Source organism: Sorex araneus, chromosome 10 (assembly GCF_027595985.1).
Source record: "Sorex araneus isolate mSorAra2 chromosome 10, mSorAra2.pri, whole genome shotgun sequence".
Lineage (NCBI taxonomy): Eukaryota > Metazoa > Chordata > Mammalia > Eulipotyphla > Soricidae > Sorex > Sorex araneus.
Window position 1 is genome coordinate 14445676 of NC_073311.1, and position 22029 is coordinate 14467704.

The 22029-nt window shown below is 44.2% G+C and overlaps 1 protein-coding gene across 1 annotated transcript in view; it reads left to right on the forward strand.

Annotated features, from left to right (window-relative positions):
- The first annotated feature begins 364 nt into the window (after positions 1-364).
- RAB21 (RAB21, member RAS oncogene family) overlaps positions 365-22029 on the forward strand; it is a 38562-nt gene continuing 16897 nt past the window's right edge. The window contains exons 1-3 of the mRNA XM_055118144.1: positions 365-715; positions 15760-15819; positions 17048-17155. Of these exons, the coding sequence (XP_054974119.1) occupies positions 548-715; positions 15760-15819; positions 17048-17155 (336 nt within the window). The 5' untranslated portion in view covers positions 365-547. The remainder of the gene's footprint in view (positions 716-15759; positions 15820-17047; positions 17156-22029) is intronic.

The window sequence follows — 22029 nt, forward strand, 5'->3', positions numbered from 1 at the left end:
GCCGGGAACCTGAAGGAGGAGGAGGCGGCCCGGGGGTGTGGGAAACGCAGAGAAGTTCCACAGCTCTGGTGATCCCCTCGAATACAGCAGCGAGAGATCGGAGGGCACCCGGGCCGCGTGGCTTGGAGATCCCGGATGGGAGAGGCCAGGCGCTTGGGGAGCGAGCGTTCCCGGGGTGAGAACCAGCAAGTCCCGCGGGAGCCGGGTCCGAGTCAGCTCGCCGATTCCGGCTTCCAACCGGCCCCGCCCCCGCGGCCCAGAAGCCCCGCCCCGCAGCCCATATGCCCCGCCCCGCCACCTAGAAGCCCCGCCCTCGCCCAGCGCCCTCTCTCCGCGCAGTCCCCGAGCCGGCGGGCCGCGGCGGCCACGTGACCCGGAGCGTGACGTAGGAGGAAGGAGACGCCATTAGAGGGAGGCGGAGAAGGCCGCGCTCTCGGCCTTTCCCCGCGGCGCGCCCGACGTGCCGGCGTTTCCGGGGCTCGCGCCGCGGGGCTGAGGGGAGCGAGCGCGGCGCGCGGCGAGGCGCGGGCGGCCCGGCAGCGCCGGGATGGCGGCGGCGGGCGGGGGCGGCGGCGGGGGCGGCGCGGCGGCGGCGGCGGGCCGAGCCTACTCCTTCAAGGTGGTGCTGCTCGGCGAGGGCTGCGTGGGGAAGACGTCGCTGGTGCTGCGCTACTGCGAGAACAAGTTCAACGACAAGCACATCACCACGCTGCAGGTGCGGCGCCCGGGCGCCCCGCGCCCCTCGGGCCTGAGCCCGCCCCGGGGGCCGCGCGCCGGGGCTTCGCCGGGGCGGGGCTCCCTCCCCCTCCCCGGAGCCACCCGCTTCCGCCCGGCCGGCCCGTGGGGCCGCCCCGCCCCCTCCCCCGCTCTCCCTCTCCCCCGTCTGTCCCTGTCTCCTTCTCTCCTTTCCTCCCTCTCCCTCTCTCCCTCTCTCCTTTCCTCCCTCTCCCTCTCCCCCCTCTATCCCTCTCTCCCTCTCTCCTTTCCTCCCTCTCCCTCCCTCTCCCCCCTCTATCCCTCTCTCCCTCTCTCCTTTCCTCCCTCTCCCTCCCTCGCCCCTCCATCTCCCTCTTCCCCCTCCTCTCTCTTTCCTCTCCTCTTTTCCTCTCTCCTCCCTTCTCTCCCTCTTCTCTCCTCTCTCTTCACCCTTCTCTCCTCTCTCTTCTTTCACTCCTCTGTCCCTTCTCTCCTCTCTCTCTCCCCCTCTCTTCTCCTGTCTTCCTCTCCTGTCTTGTCTCTCTCCCCCCTTCTCCCCCTTTCTCCTTCTTTCCCTCTCTCCCCCTCTCTCTCCCCCCTCTATTCACCCCTTTCTCTCTTTCTCTCTCCCCCTTTCTCTCTCTCCCTCTCTCCTCTCTCTCTTTCTCTCCCCATCTCTCCCCCTTTTCTCTCTCCCTCCTCTCTCCCCTCTCTCTCTCCCTCTCGCCCCTCTCTCTCCTCTCTCCCCTCTCTCTCTCTCCCTCTCTCCCTCCCCCTTTTACCCCCTCTTCTTCTCTCCCTCCCTCCCTCTCTATCTGCGGCGGATTTGGCGGATTTGGTGTTTTGCGAACTCGGTGGTTGGTAACTTGCAGCGCTGACGGGTGACTCAGTGTTTGTGCAAGTTCCCCTCGTCCCTGTCGTCGTCCCTGTCGCCGTCCCTGTCGCCGTCCCTGTCGTCGTCCCTGTCGCCGAGGCCCGCGCGGGCCGGAGGGGCGTGTGGGCCCGGGGAGGTTGCCCTGGCCGTGCTGGGTTACGCCCTGGGGATGCTGCGCGCGGGCTCTGGGGCTGCGGGGCTGGCGCGGGGCCTTTCGGGTGCGCGGGGGAGCCTGGTGTGGGTGCCTGCCAGCATCTGGGCCCCCAGACGGGACTGCTGCGGCGGGTGTCCTGTTGTTCCTGTTGTCCGTATTAGAGGCCCGACTCCCACCCGCAGCGCCTGCCCTTGCGCTGTCATTATTCGGAAAGTGCTCAGCCATGACCCAGGATCAAGATGAAACCGGGCATTTGTTTGTGGCCTTTGGCCGTCTACCCCAAGGCAGCGTTTTAAGCACACAACATTAAAAGGAAATATCCTAACTTGGTCCATTTAGTGCCGAGGGCAGTGAAGTCTAGTGAACTTTTGAGCTCTGTCTGTAGTTTCACCTCCCTTGCATCCGATTATGAGCCCTGTGATCTTAACAGGCTCATTGATGTGTCTCTGCCCAGGTTTCTTCCTGTGTGCAGGGGGCCATAAAAATAGTGTCTGGCTCTCGGATTCGGCAAGATAAATACACACTTAGGACCTATGTAAACTTTGCATCTTCACTCTTACAGCCCCAAATTGCAGAATCTGAGTGATTCTAAATTATTAAATCTTAGTGATTACATCTTAGGATATAAGAACACGAACACAATTTAAAATAGGGCAGAGTATCCTCATTGTTGTGACATTTGATGTGTGGTGCTATTATTAAACTCTGAGTAGAATTTACCAAGATGTTCTGGGTGTGATTCCCTATTCTATTTTTATTCCTCTGTTTTTACTCTTCCTACATAAGGCATAATATCTGGATAATAAATGTTAAGTAAGCATGTATTTTGTCTTCCATCCTGTACAAGAGTACTTATTAGGTACAATTCTTTTTACCTGTTTTGCTTATTCTGCAGTGCTCAGAACTACTTCCCTACTGAACTACTCCCAATTCAGTGCTCAGTACTCAGAGAACCCTGAGTCAGACCCAACTCAGACCTGGGCCTCCCTGCATGCAGAGCATGTGCTCAGTCCTTCGAACGTCTCTCCCTTCCTAGAGATAATTTTGGGTGGATTAGGGGTGTGGGCCTTCCCCAGTGGTACTTGAGGAGGAGTGATACTCCTCCTAGCTTTGTGCTGGGGGGGGTCCTTGCCATCAGTGCTCAGGTGACTATTCAGTGTTCTCCAAGTTGAGGCTTTTTTGTGTATCAATGTATGGGATCATGCAAGGCAAATGACAACCTCTGTACTGTCTCAGCCCCCTCCGTAGAATTTTTATTGAACCTCCATGATGAATTACAAAGTAATTCATGACTGAGTTTTCAGTAGTAACAATGTTCCAAGACTAGGCCCTTCACCAGCTCCCTCAGCTTTCCTCCAGTGCCCCGGTTGGTGCACTGAGTTATTGGTGCACGTGAGATCAAGAAATTTCATGGTGTAAATGTGAGCATTTGGAAATTTAGAAATTCATTTAGGTAAAGCTGTAATAAAAACTAACATTTAGTGAGTTATTTACTGTGCTGAGTACTTTTGTTCTTTACTGCTTATTGCAGCCTATGAGGTAATTGTTTTTTTTTTTTCTTTTTGGGTCACACCTGGCGATGCACAGGGGTTATTCCTGGCTCTGCACTCAGAAACCACTCTTGGCGGTGCTCAGGGGACCATATGGGATGCTGGGAATCGAACCCGGGTTGGCCACGTGCAAGGCAAACGCCCTACCAGCTGTGCTATTGCTCCAGCCCCAATTTTTTTAATTTTTGGCTCATACCCAGCATACTCAGGGGTTACTCCTGGCTTTTCACTCAGAAGTTACTCCTGGCAGTGCTCGGGCGACCATATGGGATGTTAGGAATCGAACCTGGATTGGCCATGTGCAAGGCTAATGCCCTACCCGCTGTGCTATCACTCCAGCCCCCCCTCCTCGTGAATAGTTTTATTAGTTCTATTTTAAAGGTGAGGAAACAGGCTTTGTTGAATAATTTGCTGCCTTTCATATTGCTACAAATAATACCCAAGTTGAAATTTAAACTCAGGTATGACTTCATATTTTGTAGTTAGATCATACTATCTCTGTACGTAGGCAAAGTTTTGTATGTAAATATAAAAATATATTATAAATATAAAATTGCATGATTTTTTGAAAATGTTTATCTTTTCAGCCCCAGAATTACATAGTCCCAAAACTTTCTTGAATCTAAAAATAGGCTAAAGAGTTTTAAGTATTGGAAAAAACATTGTGGTCTATTAAGAGGATGAAATATGGTAGCTCTCCAGGATCAGAAGCATGGCGGTCCTGGTTTTATTTTGTTTTTTCCCTCTTAGGGCTAAATAGGACAGTTCTTAGCAGCCTGGAGGCCATTCTTTTCAGGGGACCAGCCATGCAGTGCCAGGATCAAATCCAAGACTCCGACCCTTTGAACTATCTCTAGACTGAGTTTTATTATTTTTCTAACGCATCACAATTTCAGAATTATATTACTAGATTGAAGGTTTTTTTTGGGGTATATTATTATATGAAGGAAGCACTGATATGATCTTTTCCTGTTAGATATAATTTCATCTCAGCATTTTTTTCAGACATTTAACTAGCATGTGACCATAAGAAATAACTTCATATGCTTTTAATTTCCAAATGAAGAGAGAGATCATGCATCAAAGAAATGAGGTTCTACTTTTTTTTTGGTTCCACTTTTTTCTTGTGAAAAAATATTTCATCTTGTTTTGTGAAGTATACTCTCAAGAATTCATATTTTAAAGTGATGTAACTGAGAGGTACTTAAGATAGTTTGTAGCTCACTGTTTTCAACCTCTTGTGTAGTACTCTGGGTCAGACGTATCTCAGTGGTAGAGTTCTTGCCTTGTATGCGGGAGGTACTGGATTTGATTCCTGGCACCAGCCAATCTCCCTTCCCCCCAAAAAAAACAATTCAGTCAAGTGACTTCATCTATCTTGGTAGAGAGATGATCTGATAAAGTGAAGAACCTATGCCCTAAGGTGCCTATTTAGTTTTGGATTTTAGTGTTATTGTTTTGTATTTGTTTCCTGGTTATATACCCCTGGTGGATCTTGGTGGATGCTCTCAGCTCTGAGGTCACTCCAGTAGTGCTGGGATGCTAGATGGAATCTGGACAGGGCCTCCTGCATGCATTCAGCATTCTGAGCTATCTCTCTCACCCCTATTGAAGTTTTGGATAGGTGTAATTTCCAGTAAGTTTTTCAGTGTATAAAGCCAAAATCTGTTTCCCTGTCATTTCTGGTTCTGCCATCTGAGTTTTTATCGCATGTGGTACCCCTTCAGATAGTTGAAGATTAAATCCCCTAGAGTCTTTCTTTGCTTATGTAAAAAAATAGCTCTTTCTTTTCACTGGATGTCTTACATTGTTAAACTTTTACTGTAGAAACTTACTAATTGTTATCCTCTTTCAGTAAAATGTCATGTCTTCAGGGGTCAGAAATAATAGCTCAGTGTAGAGTCCCTGCTTGTCCTGCCTGTGTGATACTCCAGGTTCAATACTCACAATGCCGAAAAGCCAAACCAAACAAATGTAATGCCATAAGCTGTAGAAATGGTTTCAGATGTAGTTTAAATCGAGTGGGGATGTGCAGGCTGTCATTTCTAATACAAATTCTTTTGTAATTGAAGAAAGAGTGTGCGTTTTCAGGACAGCTGTCATGTAGATTGGCATTGGGCTTGCTGTCTTTTTGGTGGAGGACAGGTTTCCCAAGTAGTGCTCAGGAAGCCTGGAGGATTCTGTAGTATGGGGATTACTTGCTTGGGGCTGTCTCCCAGGCCTTCAGAACTGTACTCAGCAATGCTCAGAGGACCATGTGGTGGTGGGGATCTAACCTGGGTCTGTAGTACTCAAGGCAGCTGCCTTAACTCTTGTATTGTTTCTCTGTCCTGGTCTTGTTTGGAAAGTGTCACATTCTTCAGATTTTTTTTATTTTAAGAAAACATTTGTTGGCCTCTGATATATTTGACCTATTAAGTTCACTTTAATAGATTTGCTCCAATGTTTCAATCTGGTAATATCTTTACAATGTTCCATTTCACATTCAGGCATCAGTGATTGACACTGGGGAGTCAAATATTGGTTGGGTAGAAGAGTAAGACCTGCTCCCTACTATCTGGATTAGCTAATCATTTAGTAGAGATTTAGGGAAAATGGCATCAGTGCTCACTAATGGAAACTTTTGACCAAAATGAGGTGTGTGTGTGTGGGGGGGGGGGGGGCGTGGTTGGTATAGACAAAGGGCTAAGTACCAAGCTCTGCAGGGTCTCACTCTTTTGAGTCCCATAAAGATGTGTGAATGTGTTTCTCTTAGACATGCAGAATCTTAGAGTGGAGCTTTTTCAAGACTGCCTGGGTCACGGTCCTCCTCTTTTGAGAAACAGTTACTGCATAGTGACACATAGTCTTTCATGAAAATAGCAACTCTGGCATTACAAAGCTTAATTTTTTTCCCCTCCTGGCATATCCGCTTTACCCCAGGGGGTGTCATGAGATGCTTTGTGGAAGACAAGATACACTGTTTCTATATCAGGAAGCCAAAGGATTCAGAAAGAGAAAGGACATTTGAAGGCAAGACGGGTTGAATTTTAGCTCCTGTTTTCACTTTATAGCCATCAATGAATTTGACAGATCTTTATAATTTTTTTTTACTTTTTTGGGTACATCCGGCAATGATCAGGGGTTACTCTTGTCTCCCACTCAGGAATTACACCCTGTAGTGCTTGGGGGGACCATGTAGGATGCCAGGGATCCAACCCCAGTTGACTGCTTGCAAGGCAAAACCTCCTCCCTGCTATACTATTGCTCCAGCCCCCATTATAGTATTAAAAAAAATCAATTTATTGAATCACCGTGAGATATACAGGACTGTTCAGTCATAACAATGTTCCAATGCTCATCTCTCTACCAGTGTATATTTTTTACCACTACCACATAATGTTCCTACTTTCCCTTCCTCAATCCCCCTAAGCCTCCCTCTTTGGCAGACACTTTTCTTCTTTCTCCCTCTTCTTTTGAGCATTATGATTTGTGGTACAGGTACTGAAAGGTCATTGTGCTTGTTCCTTTACCTACTTTCAGCTCTCAGCTCTTACCCAGTGATCATTTCTAACTCATTGTCTAGTGGTCCCTTCTGTCTTCCAGCTGCTTTCTCCCCAACACTCAAGGCATGCTTCCAGTCATGGACCTTTAAATTGTTGTATCTCATCACAAAGACATTAAGCCCTTGTATGAGAGATTACTAAGATGTTGTTACAGGTTTAGCCTTCGGTGTTTGTTTTGTTAATCGAGATTGGTTGCCTTCTACCATTTGGTGTGCTGCTGTAAGTTTATCGGTGTTGTAGCATTGAAGATATCAAGATTTTGGATTTTTTTATTTTTTAGATTCAGTATTCTTAATGGGAAGGTACAGCTGTAGTAGATTTTTAACTGGGTAGCAGCTTTGGGGTGTGGACAGAACTTGCCGGGGCTTTTGGAAGTACAGAAAAGTGGGGAGAGGCAGTCCATCCAGACTTGGAGAAAGCCTAGAGGTTTCAGACACAAATCCTGAGTGCCTGAATTTTCATCAGGTTAATTTCTCAGTGAGATCATTCCCAGGGGCACCACTTTTCCTGATGAAGGCAAGTATCCTGGTCCAGGGGCTAGGGAAGGGGGCGGGGCATGGCAGCTATTTTATATTGTGGGAGTAGGTGGTGCTGTTTCGGTGGCCACTGGCCTATCCCGCCCTCCTCCTATGTGCCCAGGATGATTCTCAGCATGCACGGGTCCGGATAGACATTTTTATGAGTCTCTGGAGCAGGGCCCGTAAATGAGCTTGCATGGCAGCGGGTGGTTCGTGGGCGTGGCTCCCACATACCTAAATTGTGGCAGTTTAATTTATTGTAAAGCTTGTTCTAGAGTTGGATTCCGGCTGAAGCATGTGGCTATTTGGGGTGTCAGAAAGCAGGAGGACTGATGACAGCAGCGAATCCAGGTTGACTCTGTGGCTGGTGTGTACTTTGCCTTCTGGGCCCCAGCAGTAGTGGGGCCACAGGCAGGACTGGGGCTGCGGCTGCGACCTTGCTTGGACGCTCTGCAGGCGGCAGCGGCGATGCCACTTTGGACTGGAGAAGCACTATTCCTTACAGAGAGTCTGTGAGCAGAGTGGTCCCGCTGTTTAGAGCGCCAGAGCTGCTGCTGCTGCTCCGCCAGCCTGGCGCCGCCGCCTTCCCCATTACAGCGTTTGAAAGCGCTGCTCTTTGTTTACAGAGATGTTGGACAACACCTGGCGGTGCTCAGGCGCGTTCCTAGCAGTGCTTGGGGGATCAGACTGTAAAGCTGACTCTACAACAGGAGACTCATGAGCATGAGATTTTATGTACACTGAATATCGAGTCAGCATATGCAATGACACTAGTACGGTGTAAATCTTTGCACTTGAATGATTTATATTATGCTTTGTGTTGGTTTCTTTCATGGGATTAGTTTGACATGAATTATTTTGAAACCTCTGCTTTCTCTGAAGGAGCATTGCATTTTATAAGTTGTATATATAGATTTTTGAGTGTGTACATATGTAGAAAAATGTATATGTAGATATACTGTTGTGTGCGTACATATATATAATATATACTACACAATTTTTATTATCTGTTCTAGAGTTTGGACTGGGATTGACATTTCAAAATTTCAGTTTTGAAAATTGTGACATTTTCCATGCGTTGGGTTTTACTGTTGCTTTCTTTTTTAGAGCTCCTTCTAGGTTGTTGCTTGTTTTGAAGTGATTCTGTGAGTTCTAGCAACTTTTGCCTAGTCTAAGAAGCTTGTTTGTTTTGATATATAGTTCTCAAGATCTCAGGTGGATTTTCTTGCTGATTGGAGCCTTTGATAAGTGTGACTGAGACAACTGGAGTGAGGGAGTTAGGATTTTTTCCCCCTGGAATTTATTAAGGCTATGTGCTAAACCTAAGCAGTTAACAAAATGGGCCAGATAGTACAAAATTAAAGCAGGCGCCTTGCATGCTGCCAACCCCAGTTCAATCCTTGGCACTGCATATGGTCTCTGCCCCCTTTCCGTCCCCACCTGTTCCTTTCAGTGCTACCAGCCACCATGTGTGGCCTCCAAAACAAACCAAAAATTAACATTCATTCTTGTTGTATGTCATATACTGTGCTTGCTGGGGAATATAAAGATGAGCAAGTTATTTTCACCAAGTCATTGGCTTTAAAAATAATTTTTTCCTGGTTTTTGGGCCAAACCAGGTAGTGTTCTGGGGTCCCTCCTCACCCCCACTTCTCTTTTTGCCATGGGCTGTTATTTTCATTTTGGCCTCCTAAGCAGGGACTCTCTGCCTGCCACCTCCCCCTCCAACTCTTTCCCTTTCCCCTTTTGGGCATTATGGCTTACAATACAGATACTGAAAGGTTATCAGGTATATCCCTTTACTTACTTTCAATGCTCAATACCTGTCCAAAAGCCAAATTGATCACTTCCAGCTATTATTGTCATAATTGTCATACTGGTCCCTTCTCTATTCTAACTGCCCTTTGCCCCTCATACACTTGTGGCAAGCTTCCAACCATTGACCAGTTTTCCTGGCTCTTGTTTCTTCTGGCTTTGGATATTAGTCTCATACTGGGGAAGTTGGTGGTGGGAAAAGTACACTAGTGAAGGAAAGTGTTGGAACATTATATGACTGAAATCCAATCACGAACAACTTTGTAAATGTGTATCTCACTGTGATTCAATTAAAAAAAAAAAACCCAAGAAACAAAGTGTGATTCTTGGCTGACTTGGTAAGTGGTTCAATGTATGGGCCCCAGAAAGTATTTTCTCATGCTGGGAATTACCTGGAGCCTCCAGGGCTGCATCTGGTGATTCTTGGGAAATCATTTGGTACCTAGGATTAAACAGAGGTTCACTGCCTGCAAGGCATGTGCCCCAACTCCAGTATTATCTTTCTGGCCCAAGGCTTTTTTTCTTAGCAATGCTTACTCTGCTTTTGTTGTCAATCCTTTAACCTCCCCACCAACATTTGGCATCTGGGTTTTTTATACTTGGCATCAAAATCTCTAATCTTGTGATCTTGATTTCCTTGTTTGTAGGATTAATATTTTGAATGTCTAGAATAACTTTCAAATAGTTCTAATAGTCAACTCTTTTGACTTGAGCCGTTCTATTTACAGTATCTTTAAAAAAAAATAGTTGAAGTCTTTCCACCCCCTAGTATTACATTGCTTACTTGAAGGCTGGGCTGGAGCGATAGCACAGCAGTAGGGCATTTGCCTTGCACGCCGCCGACCCAGGTTTGATTCCTCCACCCCTCTTGGAGAGCCTGGCAAGCTACTGAGAGTGTCTCGCCCGCACAGCAGAGCCTGGCAAGCTACCCGTGGCGTATTTGATATGCAAAAACAGTAACAAGAAGTCTCAAGATGGAGACGTTACTGGTTCCCACTCGAGCAAATCAATGAGCAATGGGATGACAGTGACTTGAAGGCCATGAAAGATTGGGTTACTTTTGGGGGTATTAGGGGTGGTTCACACCCAGTAATGCTCTGGGCTCTCCGCTACTACTCACAGGACTACTCCCAGCTCTGTACTTAAGGGGTCATGCCTGGTGTAGCCAGGGCATCATGCAGTGTTGGGGACCAAATCTTGGTGTGTGCTCTGCCCATTGAACCTTCTCTTTGGATTTGGGTGTTTGAGGGGGAGGGGGGACACAAACTTGGATCCTGGGTGCCTGGGGTGCCCACCCCTGGCCCTGCTCAGGGGTTGTTTCCAGCCTTGCTTGAGGGACCCTGTAATGATGGGGTCATGCACCTTAACCTCTGCTAACTGGCTTCTGTACTTTCTTTGACCCTGATTTTTATTTTTGTTGTTCATGTTTTTGGGCCATACCTGTGCTCAGGGCTTATTCTTGGCTCTGCACTTTTGATGGGGCTGGGATTGAATGGACTACCTCCGGATGGAACCTGGGTCAGTCACTTGCACTTGTCGGTCACCCTACCCATTATACTATTGCCCCAAACTAGTGATTTTTTTAAAATAAAACTCTTTTGATTTTTTTCTAGTAATTTTAAAAAAAAACTCTTGAAACTCTGGCTTTGAATTTTTTATATATAAGCATTCCATATCTTACTTCTGCTTCACATTTTGTGCTTAGGGAGTTGGAGCGATAGATAGTACAGCGTGTAGGGCACATGCACCTTGCACCTTGCACATGGCCGGCCCAGGTTCGATTCCCAGCATCCCATATGGTTTCCCGAGCACTCCCAGGGGTAATTCCTGAGTGCAAAGCCAGGAGTAACCCCTGTGCATTGCCAGGTGTGACCCAAAAAGCAAAAAAAAAAAAATAATAATAATAATAATAAAAATCCTTTTAGTATTGGGAAGAGTTCTGTGGGAGGCCTGGATGAACATTGAGCTGAGCACTTCCAGGTGTGGCCTTCCAAACAAAAGAAAAACAAAGCCTTTTCAGACGTGACTTTCTGTTTTAAAGTATTGAACTCCAAATTGATTATAATGTTTTTACAAATCAAAACCAAGAAATTTTAAGTGTTTTGTATTTCACATTTATTAATTTCCCTTTTTTTTTAAGGGAAGGGGTCTTGTTTTACTTACACCTGGGTTGCTGTCAGATCTGCTCCTGGATAGAGCTGGAAGAGGGGGTCACTTCCAGTGGTACTGGGGAGATCATGTGCCAGGGATTGACTTGGGGGAGGGGGGAGGGGGGACACAAACTTGGATCCTGGGTGCCTGGGGTGCCCACTTAAGCAGTTGACCTCAGCCCTATCAGTTATCCATCCCCACCCTCAGGTCCCCTGTTTGTTTTCTTGGTTGCTTGTTTTTAATTGCTTTGCAATATTCTGCCAGAATTCTTTTATGTCTTTTTGTTGTTGTTGTTTTGGGGACCATACCCAGTGATGCTCAGGTGTTACTTCTGCCTCTACACTCAGGAATTATTCCTAGCTATGGGATGCCAGGGATTGAACCTAGGTTGGCTGTGTGCAAGGCAAGTGCCCTGCCTGCTGTACTATCTTTTTTCATATCTTAAGTTTGAAAGTGGTAGGTGATACTTGAACTGCTTAAGCGTGAAACATAGTACTGAAGCAAAAATAATGTAGTTGTTTGGTTATGTATTCATTTTTCTCTCCTCTCCCTCCCTCCTTTCCTCCCTCTCTCTCTCATCATGCCCTTGGAGTCACACCCAGATACTGGCTTTGTGTTGTTTCCTAGGGTTCATGGGGGACCAGGTAGTGCTGGGGATCAAACCTGGGCCTCCGGCATGCAAAACATGCTTTCTAGCCTGTTGAGACATCTCACTGGCCCTTCCACTCCACACCCTCCACCCATTTTCTCTATGCCATCAATGAAAGTCTGTTGAATATTTTAAATTTGGGGTCTTTTTGGGGGGGTGTCTTATCTGGCAATGTGAAGAGGCTGCCCCCACACAGATCTTCATGTAGAGCATGCACTTAGCCTGTTGAGCTAGTTCTCCAGCCTAAGTCAGCTGAATTTTAAGAGATTTATAAAGAGTGGGATCAGGGATGTTATTCATTGGGAGAACCTTACTATGCATATGGGCTGATAACCTCCCAATAACGTTAAATAACGGAGGAAGGAGGGAGGAGAAGGAGAGAGAAATTTACTCATAAGTCTGTAGCTATGTAACTTTAGATATTTTGCTTTGCCTGTGTTTAGGCGAAGGGAGTAGAATGTTCTAACAAAAAGCCCATACGTTTGTTCACAGGTTATGTAAAAAGAAAATACTTTTGTTTGGCAGATATAATTTATTCCTATTATTTCTCTCCTTTCTTTTAGATAAGATTAAAAATAATTGCCCGCCATGATTTTGGATAGATGTCAGGTAAAAAAAAATCTTCAGGTACAAATGACAGTTGTCATTGTGAGCTAATAAGAGTAATAATACTCCTGACATTTTGAGACATGACATAATTGGAATTAGAAGTAGTGGTACCACAACTTGAGATTTGGAGGAATAAGATGTGAAACACACACTTTCTTTGACGCATGTTGTTCTGTGCCTAGCAAATATTTTGGGAGATGGATGAAACACTAAGGCTCTTAGTGTCTTTTGGGGGGTGCATCTAAGAGTGTGTATAAAGGCCAGAGAGCAGGTGACCACGATAAGTAAAATGAGCTGGAAGGAAAAGACAAATGTCAGATGATTTTCCTCATAGGACGGGTGTAGAGACGTGAAGCAAGTGAGTAGACAACGTTTAAGGAAACAAGCCTGCTTCGGGCTCTCTTTGCCGGGGATCCCTGTGGTGTTGGGGGACCATGCAGTCTGGGTGATTGAACCAGGGTCAACTATCAAAGTTGTGCCTTACCCCCTGTTCGGTCTTGCTAGCCCTTCTTCTCTATATTTCTTCTGTTAAATTTTTTTGTTACCCTTTTCTGTATAATCCAGTTTATTTAATAAAAACATCAAGCAAGAGCCTTACCCACTGTACAATCATTTTCTTCCCCCCCCCACCCCTTTGTGTTTCTTTTTTTTTTTTTTTTTTTTTTTTTTTGCTTTTTGGGTCACACCCAGTGATGCACAGGGGACACTCCTGGCTCTGCACTCAGGAATTACCCCTGGCCGTGCTAGGGGACCATATGGAATGCTGGGAATCGAACCCGGGTTGGCCGCGTGCAAGGCAAATGCCCTACCTGCTGTGCTATTACTCCAGCCCAACCCTTTGTGTTTCTTAACTATTATTTTTATTTTTGTTTTGTTTTGTTTTGTTTTTTGCTTTTTGGGTCACTCCTGGCAATGCACAAGGTTTACTCTTGGTTCTGCATTCAGGAACCACTCCTGGTGGTGCTCAGCGGACCATAAAGTGCAAATTAGCTATTTCTGTATGGAAAGGAGGGAGGTCAAGTGAGCTTGTAAAATGCATGTATAAATGCAATTAGCCAGTCTTCCTTCATACAAGTTATTATTGTTATTATTTTTGCCACACTGGTGATGCTTAGGGCTTACTCCTGGTTTTTTGTTCAAGGATCACTCCTGATGGGCTGGGGACTATATGGGGTGCTAGGTTGGCTGCATGCAAGGCAGTCTCCTACCCACTGTACTATCACTCCTGCCCCACAGGTTCTTAGTATACTATTGTGATTGTGGCCACAGTTTACATACCAAAATGAAGCTTTTGTTGCATATATATAGTAGTTCTCCCTTTAGTGAGAGAGAATCATTTCAAGTCCCTTTAGTGGATCTGAAACTTCAGCTTTCATTGAACCCTCTATACTGTAATTGCCATCAAAATATTGCTAGTTTCTTAAAATCACAACCCTAAGTGAAACAGTGTATAATGAGAGCAAGTCCTGGCATTACAGTGATAGCTTGGTGGGTTGAGCACTTGCCTAGCATGTGGGAGGCACAGAATCGATCCCCCATGCTGCATGGTTCCTCAAGCACTCCCTGAATGCTGTGAGCACAGACTGGGGAATAGCCCCCAGCTATTCTGGGTGTGGCTTAAAAACACCCCCCCACTCCAACCAAAAAATTTAAATAAAATTAAAAAAAGACAGGTCTTCCAATGCATCATTCATTGTTGGCCGGGATTTTTCCCCCATCTATCAGTGTTAAAGCTAAATGATAGAAACTAAACTGGTGTTAATTCACTCATTTAATTGTGGTGCCATCACATACCTGAGTGCGGTGTGCCATAGGTCACACACTCTATTTTGGGACTGGGACTCTCACACTGCAGTGTTTCTATTGTTTGCTAATTCTACTAACAATAGAGTACACCAACTTACTGTTATATACATTTTACTGTAATAAGATTTATGTGCATATAGTATTTCTTATTCTCTCTCAAAACATACTTGTTTTATTCTTGGGTACAGCCAGCTGTGCTCAGGGGCTATTCCTGGCTCTGTGTCTAGGAGCGATCCCTGACACAGTGCTTGGGGACCCAAATGCAGGGAATTTGAATCTAGGTTGGCTGCATGCAATGCCTTATACCTAACCTCCTTTACTATTTTTCTGGCCTCTGAAATATTTCATATCATATTCCACACTTTGGTTGACCACATGCGACTGAAACTATAGAAGGGAAATTCACAGGAAATCACAGATACCACGATTATAGTTTCACGGAATCACTCTATCATTGTCATCCCATTGATCATCGATTTGCTCGAGTGGACCCAGTAAAGTCTTCATTCATCTTAGCCCTGAGATTTTAGCAGCCTCTCTTTACTCATCCTTCCTAGTGGTGCCACATATATATGATTATAGTTTACATTTGAAAAATACATGTCTAAGTTCTTGCACTTGGTTTTATTAAGAGCTCTAAGGTAAAGTCCGTGCTTCTGGGTGGGGGAATTCTAGGACCTTTTTGATTCATTTAACCTTTGTTTATCTCAGTAGTCTCTTCTCTGGCATTGAACCAGACCAGCTTGGACTTCCCCAGGGAGTGAGGGTTATTTGTTTCAGTGTCAGTGGTTTCACCTCCGTGTTAGAAAAGATCCCTAATACTCTGAAAGAGGAACTCATCACCCTGTCACACCGCTTTCGACTCATCCAGAAAAGCTTTAGACCACCATTTTCAGCTCTTTCCTTTTAATATATGTACTGGGACTCTCCTCTTTAACTATTACTATTGGTAGTATAATTTTTTCCCTCATTTTTGTATCTGCAGTAGACAGTTACTCCTTGAAAGCTGGTTCATTTTCATTTCTGTGACAGTACCTAAGACAACTAGTGTTAAGCAATTATAAAATAATTGTAATATTGGAATTCATGTGGTTAAATAAATGTTTTTTATATCTAGAAATTGTAAACTCTACAACACCTTCGCAAGATATATCAGATTTCATGCGCTAAGGAAAAGAATCTAAGATAATTGTCATTTTATATGAAGTTCTGTAATATGTTCCTTACAAAAGATTTTTCCATATTTTCCATAGAACATAAAATAATGTTCTGTCTTCAGTTAATGTCTGGTCATTAATAAAAAATTAATTTTCTTCCCAGTTATTTGTAGTTTAGAATAAAACTTTTTTTCCCTATGAAATAATTGTTTAATGTTTCTTTCTCTTTTCTTAGGCATCATTCTTAACAAAGAAGTTAAATATTGGTGGGAAACGAGTAAACCTTGCTATATGGGTAAGTTAACCTTTTCAGCTATTTGTATGAAGACATCTCCCTATTCTTGGTACTTGAATTGGCTCAAGGAATAGAAATGTCAATTTCTAGATTTTTTTTTAAGTTAGCTGCAATTTATTCCAAATATATATATGTGTGTGTGTGCGTGTATATGTGTATATATATATATACACACATATATATACATATATTTGTATGACTGTGAGCTTGGGACAAACCTCCGAGCCTCAAACATACTGGGCAAGTACTCTTTCACTGAGCTACATCCTCTGCCTCAGCACTGCTTGGTAGTACCACTCAGGGTCTACTTTTCCCAGGTTCTATTTTGAGGTCACTCCGTAGAGTGCTTGGGGAAACCTTGTAGTGATGTGGATCAAACCTGGACCTTCTGCAGGCAAATCATTTGCTCAGACCAGTCTGTGGCCCTCAACACATTTAAAAAAAAATTATTGAAATCTAAAATTGGCCGAGAATTATGTCCTGAATACAACTTATATTGAACATTCCTATTATAACTTTTTGACCCAGAAAGGTTCCACATCAGGGGCTGGAGTGGTAGCACAGTGAGTGGGTAATGTGTTTGCCTTGCATGCGACCAACCCAGGTTTGATTCCCAGCATCCCATATGATCCCCCAAGCACCACCATAAGTAATTCCTGAGTGCATGAGCCAGGAGTAACCCCTGAGTGCATTGCTGGTTGTGACCCAAAAAGCAAAAAAAAAAAAAAAAGATTGCACATTAGAGAAAAGGCTGGGGTGGTGGACAGCGTACATGGTCTTTCCTTCCCCCGTCTCTCTATGTGGTTCAGTCTCCCGGAAGTGGCTTGTGGAAAGTAGGGACAGGATAAGACATTGAGATTGGGTGATCATGCTTTGTGCTCTCTTTTGTCTCCTCCCTCAGCAAGAATCTGATACTAAGTCAGTGCCTATTATTGGGTTGGAGTGCTGTCTTGGCCATTCTGACCCTCTGGCAACTGAACTATTGTTTGTTTGGGGTGGGAATATTGCTGAGGTGAGCTAGAAAGGGAGAAGCAAACAACAAAGCATTAAATGCTGGTTGTAATTTGAACTTTTTTTTTTTTTTAGCCTATTTTGTTTCATTTAATGTTTGGGTTAGTCGCCTTCATGACCCTACTTTACAATTAACAAGAAATTCACTGTAGTCGCAATAGCAGATGTATTTTTTTCCCCCTCTGATCTAATAACCTTTTTTTTTTTTTTTTTTTAGGATACTGCAGGTCAGGAGAGATTTCATGCATTGGGTCCAATTTACTACAGAGACTCAAATGGAGCTATTTTAGTTTATGATATAACAGATGAAGATTCTTTTCAGAAGGTATTCTATTTACTGTGGGTATATTATATTGTAGGAAAATGGTTCTAATTTTAGGTTTACATTAATATGCATTTGTTTATTTATGTGATAATTCCTGGTTATAAATGTAATATATATAGTTTGTGTAAATTAACCACTCAGGATATTTGATTCATATAAATAATACAAGTTTTAGTATTATTAACAGTTTACTGACTTGGCTTTCTCAATATTAGGAAAGGGAAATAATCTGAAATAAAGTTTCAGAAAAATACCGGGATTTTCCCCTTCTCTTTTAAAGAAAAATCATGTGCATTTCTTCTTTTGGAGAATGGAGGCCCCAGTAGCAACCCTTGGACAACTGGGCCCCCAGTTCAGCACAAGGACCTACAGTTTTGGTGCTGCTTGGGGGCCTTGCAGTGCCTGGGGATACCTAACCACCCCAGTGGTGCTGGGGACCTCCAGGGCTGCATCTGGCTGTCCTCGGGGACCAGATGGACCTGGAATCAAACCAGCTCAAGAGTATCCTCATGCACCTTGAGCATCTCCTGGCCCCTTTCATACATTTCTTTGATTCACTTTGCACTCAACACTTGAATTCTTGGTTGTGAGAGAAGAAAGAGCTACTAAGTTAAATTTAAGCTCCTTTTCATAAAATATTCTGAAGAATACAAAAAAAAATTTTAAAGGATGGTTTCAGTAGTGTTTATCTTAAACATTCTCCCTTTTTTTGGTTAAATCCCCTCTTCAAATGCATATTATAAATATGGGATTTTGGGAATTATTTAGGATAAAAGAATGAATTATTATATAATTCTTATAATCCAGTAGTTACTTACTTGACTTTTCTTCTGAAAGTTCTTGGAATAAATCTCTTAAGGGCACATAACTAAAGAAATTAATTTCCAAAATAGAAAACTCTTTTACATAGCTCTAATTTGGGGGTCAAAAGACAGTCTGATGCTTGTAGTCAGCTGCCTATTTTGTTTTGATTGTGGCCAGAGTTCTTTGAGGTTACTCCCAGCTCTGTATTTGGGGGTCACTCAAGAGTGCTCAATGTACTGTGCCAGAGGTAAAACCAGGGGATCCCACATGCAAAACCTGTACTCATCACAGCTTGTTGGCTGTCTCCGCTCCTGGAATAAATTGCTTTTTGACTGTTAAATCTATTGAGATTATTTTAAATTGTTATGTCTATTTTTAAAATTATTTTAATAATGCCTTATTTTATATACATATATATTTTTTTTTTCTTTTGGCTTTTTGGGTCACACCTGAGGATGCACAGGGGTTACTCCTGGATCATGTACTCCGGAATTACTCCTGGTAGTGCTTGGGGAACCATATGGGATGCTGGGAATTGAACCCTGGTCGGCCCCATGCAAGGCAAACGCCCTACCCATTGTGCTATTGCTCCAGCCTGTTTCTTATATCTTTTTTTTTTTAAATTTATTTTATTGAATCACCATGTGGAAAGTTACAAAGTTCTCAGGCTTATGTCTCAGTTATACAATGCTCAAACACCCATCCTTTCACCAGTCCCCATATTCCATCACCAAAAAAACCCCAGTATACCTCCCACCCCCCCCACCCGCCTGCATAACTGATAAATTTCACTTCATTTTCTCTTTACCTTGATTACATTCCATATTTCAACACAAAACTCACTCTTGTTGGAGTTTCAACACAGAGCTCACTATTCTTGTTGGAGTTTATCCCCCCCAAAATATGGCCCTACTGACAAGGGAGCATTTGATAACTAGTTTTCCACTGATGAGAATGCAGAGATATGAAGTTTAGGATTTCTGTATTTTAGTAATTAAGTCCAGGGAGATTTACGTTGGAAATTACATCATTTCCCTTCCTGGTGCAGCATGGAGCAAAAGCTTAGTTCACAGTCTGGAGACATGGCTGCAAGCACTTGCTGGGACCAGAAGTAATGTAGCTGGCTCTGGATCTTGGTCATTCAGCAGCAAAGTGGCTGTGTAAAAAAGCTTGGCCACTCGGGTCGAATCTAGGTGGAGCTCGAGCCGGTATCGGCCCCGGCCTGAGACTTGCCCAAGCGTCCCGCTGTTTCAAGTTCAAAACACTTTTTTTTTCCCTCCTTCCCACACCACCAAGTTTATACCTGTTTAAAAGTCCCATAATATGGCGGGTGCCACGCCACTTCTTCCCACAGAGGGAAGAAAAACCAAGAAAGAAGGATATTTCCCCTCCTCAGCCGGCGTGGGGCAAAAGCTTAGTTCACAGTCTGGAGACATGGTTCATTTCTTATATCTTAAGAATGATACCGTCTATGGTGTTGTTTTTGTGGTGTCAGTGATTGAACCAAGGGGCCTCAGATATGTGAGTCATGCATTCTCCACTAGAATCACATCCTGGGCCCACTATCTGTTTTTAAAAGCATATATCTCTACCATATTCATCAGTCATTATCCAATAATTGTTATTATTAAGTATCTAAACATAAAGTTAAAATAGACTATCACTGGAATATTTCTAAAATATCTCTGGAAAGAAATATCTAAACATTGCAAATTTATATTTTTTGAATTTTGGATTATATCTATGTTAGGTAACACTGTAGCACTGACATCCCGTTGCACTGACATTTATTTGCTTTAGTGGGCACCAGTAACATCTCCATTGTGAGACTTGTTGGTACTGTTTTTGGCATATCGGATATGCCACAGGGAGTTTGCCAGGCTCTGCATGTGGGCGGGATACTCTTGGTAGCTTGCCGGGCTCTCTGAGAGGGGCTGAGGAATCGAGCTGAGGTGCTGAGATTGAACCTGTGTCTTCCACATTCAAAGCAAGTACCATTCTTGTTGTACTGACTCTCCTGCCCCTTGTTTTATTTTTTCTTTTTATTTGTTTTTATAATTTAGCTGAGATGAGTTGGTTATGTGTTAGCTGTTGGATCAGTAGAAAACATTTTGGGGAGTGCACCAGTAAAATGGTAAACCATGTTTTTTTTTTTTTTTTTTTGATTATTCATTTAACCAGCTCAGTGCTTAATTTTCTCTTTTTTCTTTGTTTTTGTTTTTGGAACACAGCTGATGATTCTCAGTGGTTACTCCTCACCCTGCACTTAGGAGTCACTCTTAGAGTTACACAGGGCACCATATGGGATTCTGAGAGTCAAACTTGGGTTGGCCGTGTGCAGTCTTACTTGCTGTACTGTCGCTCCAACCCCTATTCATTGTTTTTGAACAAAAGTAAATGCATAGTAAGCTTTTATTTGTTTTGGGTTTGGGGCCACACCCTGTGATGCTCAGGGCTTGCTCCTGATTGTGCTCTCAAGGATGGCAGGCTTGGGGACTTATGAGCAGCCAGGGAATGAATTCAGATTAACTGTGTGCAAGGCAAGCGCTCTGCCTACTGTACTATTGCTCCAGCCTGTATCTTTTAATATATAATTTTTCCCCTTCCCTAATTGTTGTTGCTATTTGTTTATGTGTGTTTGTTGTGCACTGCAGATCTCATACTCTTGTGCTGTCAGGATTCCATTTGAATATATGTGGTCGAGCCTGGTGTAAGAGTTAGACCCTTGGCCTCATGCTGCAAAGCAGGCACTCAAACACATAGCTCTCCCTGGATCCCTATAATGATGTTTGGTTTGGGGCCACACCCAACTGTGCTGAGAGCTTATTCCTAGCTCTGTGCTCAGGGATCACTCCTGGCAGGGATTGGGGGACCATTTGTGGTGGTGGAGATAGAACCAGGTTAGCTTTTGCAAACCAAACATCTTAACTCCTGTACAATCGTTCCTGCCCCTTACAATGACTTTTTTTTTTTTTTTTGCTTTTTTTTGGGGGGGTCACACCCGGCAATGCACAGGGGTTACTCCTGGCTCATGCACTCAGGAATTACTCCTGGCGGTGCTCAGGGGACCATATGGGATGCTGGGAATCGAACCCAGGTCGGCCACGTGCAAGGCAAATGCCCTACCCGCTGTGCTATCGCTGCAGCCCCCTCTTTTCTTTCTTCTTAAAAAAATTTTTGACTACATCTGACAATGTACAGGGGTTATTCTGGCTTTGCACTCAGGAATCACTCCTGGATGTGCTTAGGGGACCATCTGGGATGCCAGGAATTGAACCTGGGTCAACCACGTACAAGGCAAATACTCTATCCACTGTACTATCTCACTAGCCCAGCCAAGCTTTCGTAAGGCTTAATTCTGGAATTGTCTTAGCATTACTTTTGCCACATTCTCTCGGTTAAAGTAAGTTATAATGCTTGTCCTGAAACCAAAGAAGGTAAAATGGACTCTACCTCTTAAAGATATCGGCAGTGAATTTATCACCTTTGAATTAGTGTGGAATAAATAGGAGGTAGCCTCTGGAGAGGAATCTGATTCTGAAAATTTTCTTTTTGGGGGCCTTAACTCTTGATACTCAACGGCTACTCCTGGCTTGGTATTAGAGGGTGATTCCATAGGGACCTACAGTATTGCGACAGAGCCAGAGCCTTCTGTATGAAAAACATGCTCTCAGCCCTTTATACTTTCAATCTTATTCAGTAATTTTTGTTTTCTGGGGCTCCACTTGGTGCCCAAAACTTACTCCTGGCTCTGCACTCAGTTATTACTCTTAGTCACTGTCACTATCATTTCGTTGCTCATCGATTTGTTCGAGCGGGCACCAGTAACGTCTCTCATTGAGAGACTTATTGTTACTGTTTTTGGCTGTCCAATACGCCACGGGTAGCTTGTCAGGCTCTGCCGTGTGGGCGCAGTACTCTCGGTAGCTTGCCGGGCTCTCCGAGAGGGGCGAAGGAATCGAACACGGGTCGGCCGTGTGAAAGGCGAACGCCCTACCGCTGTGCTGTCGCTCCAGCCCCTAGTGGACTCGGAAAGCCATATGAGATGCCAGAGCTTGAACCTGGACACT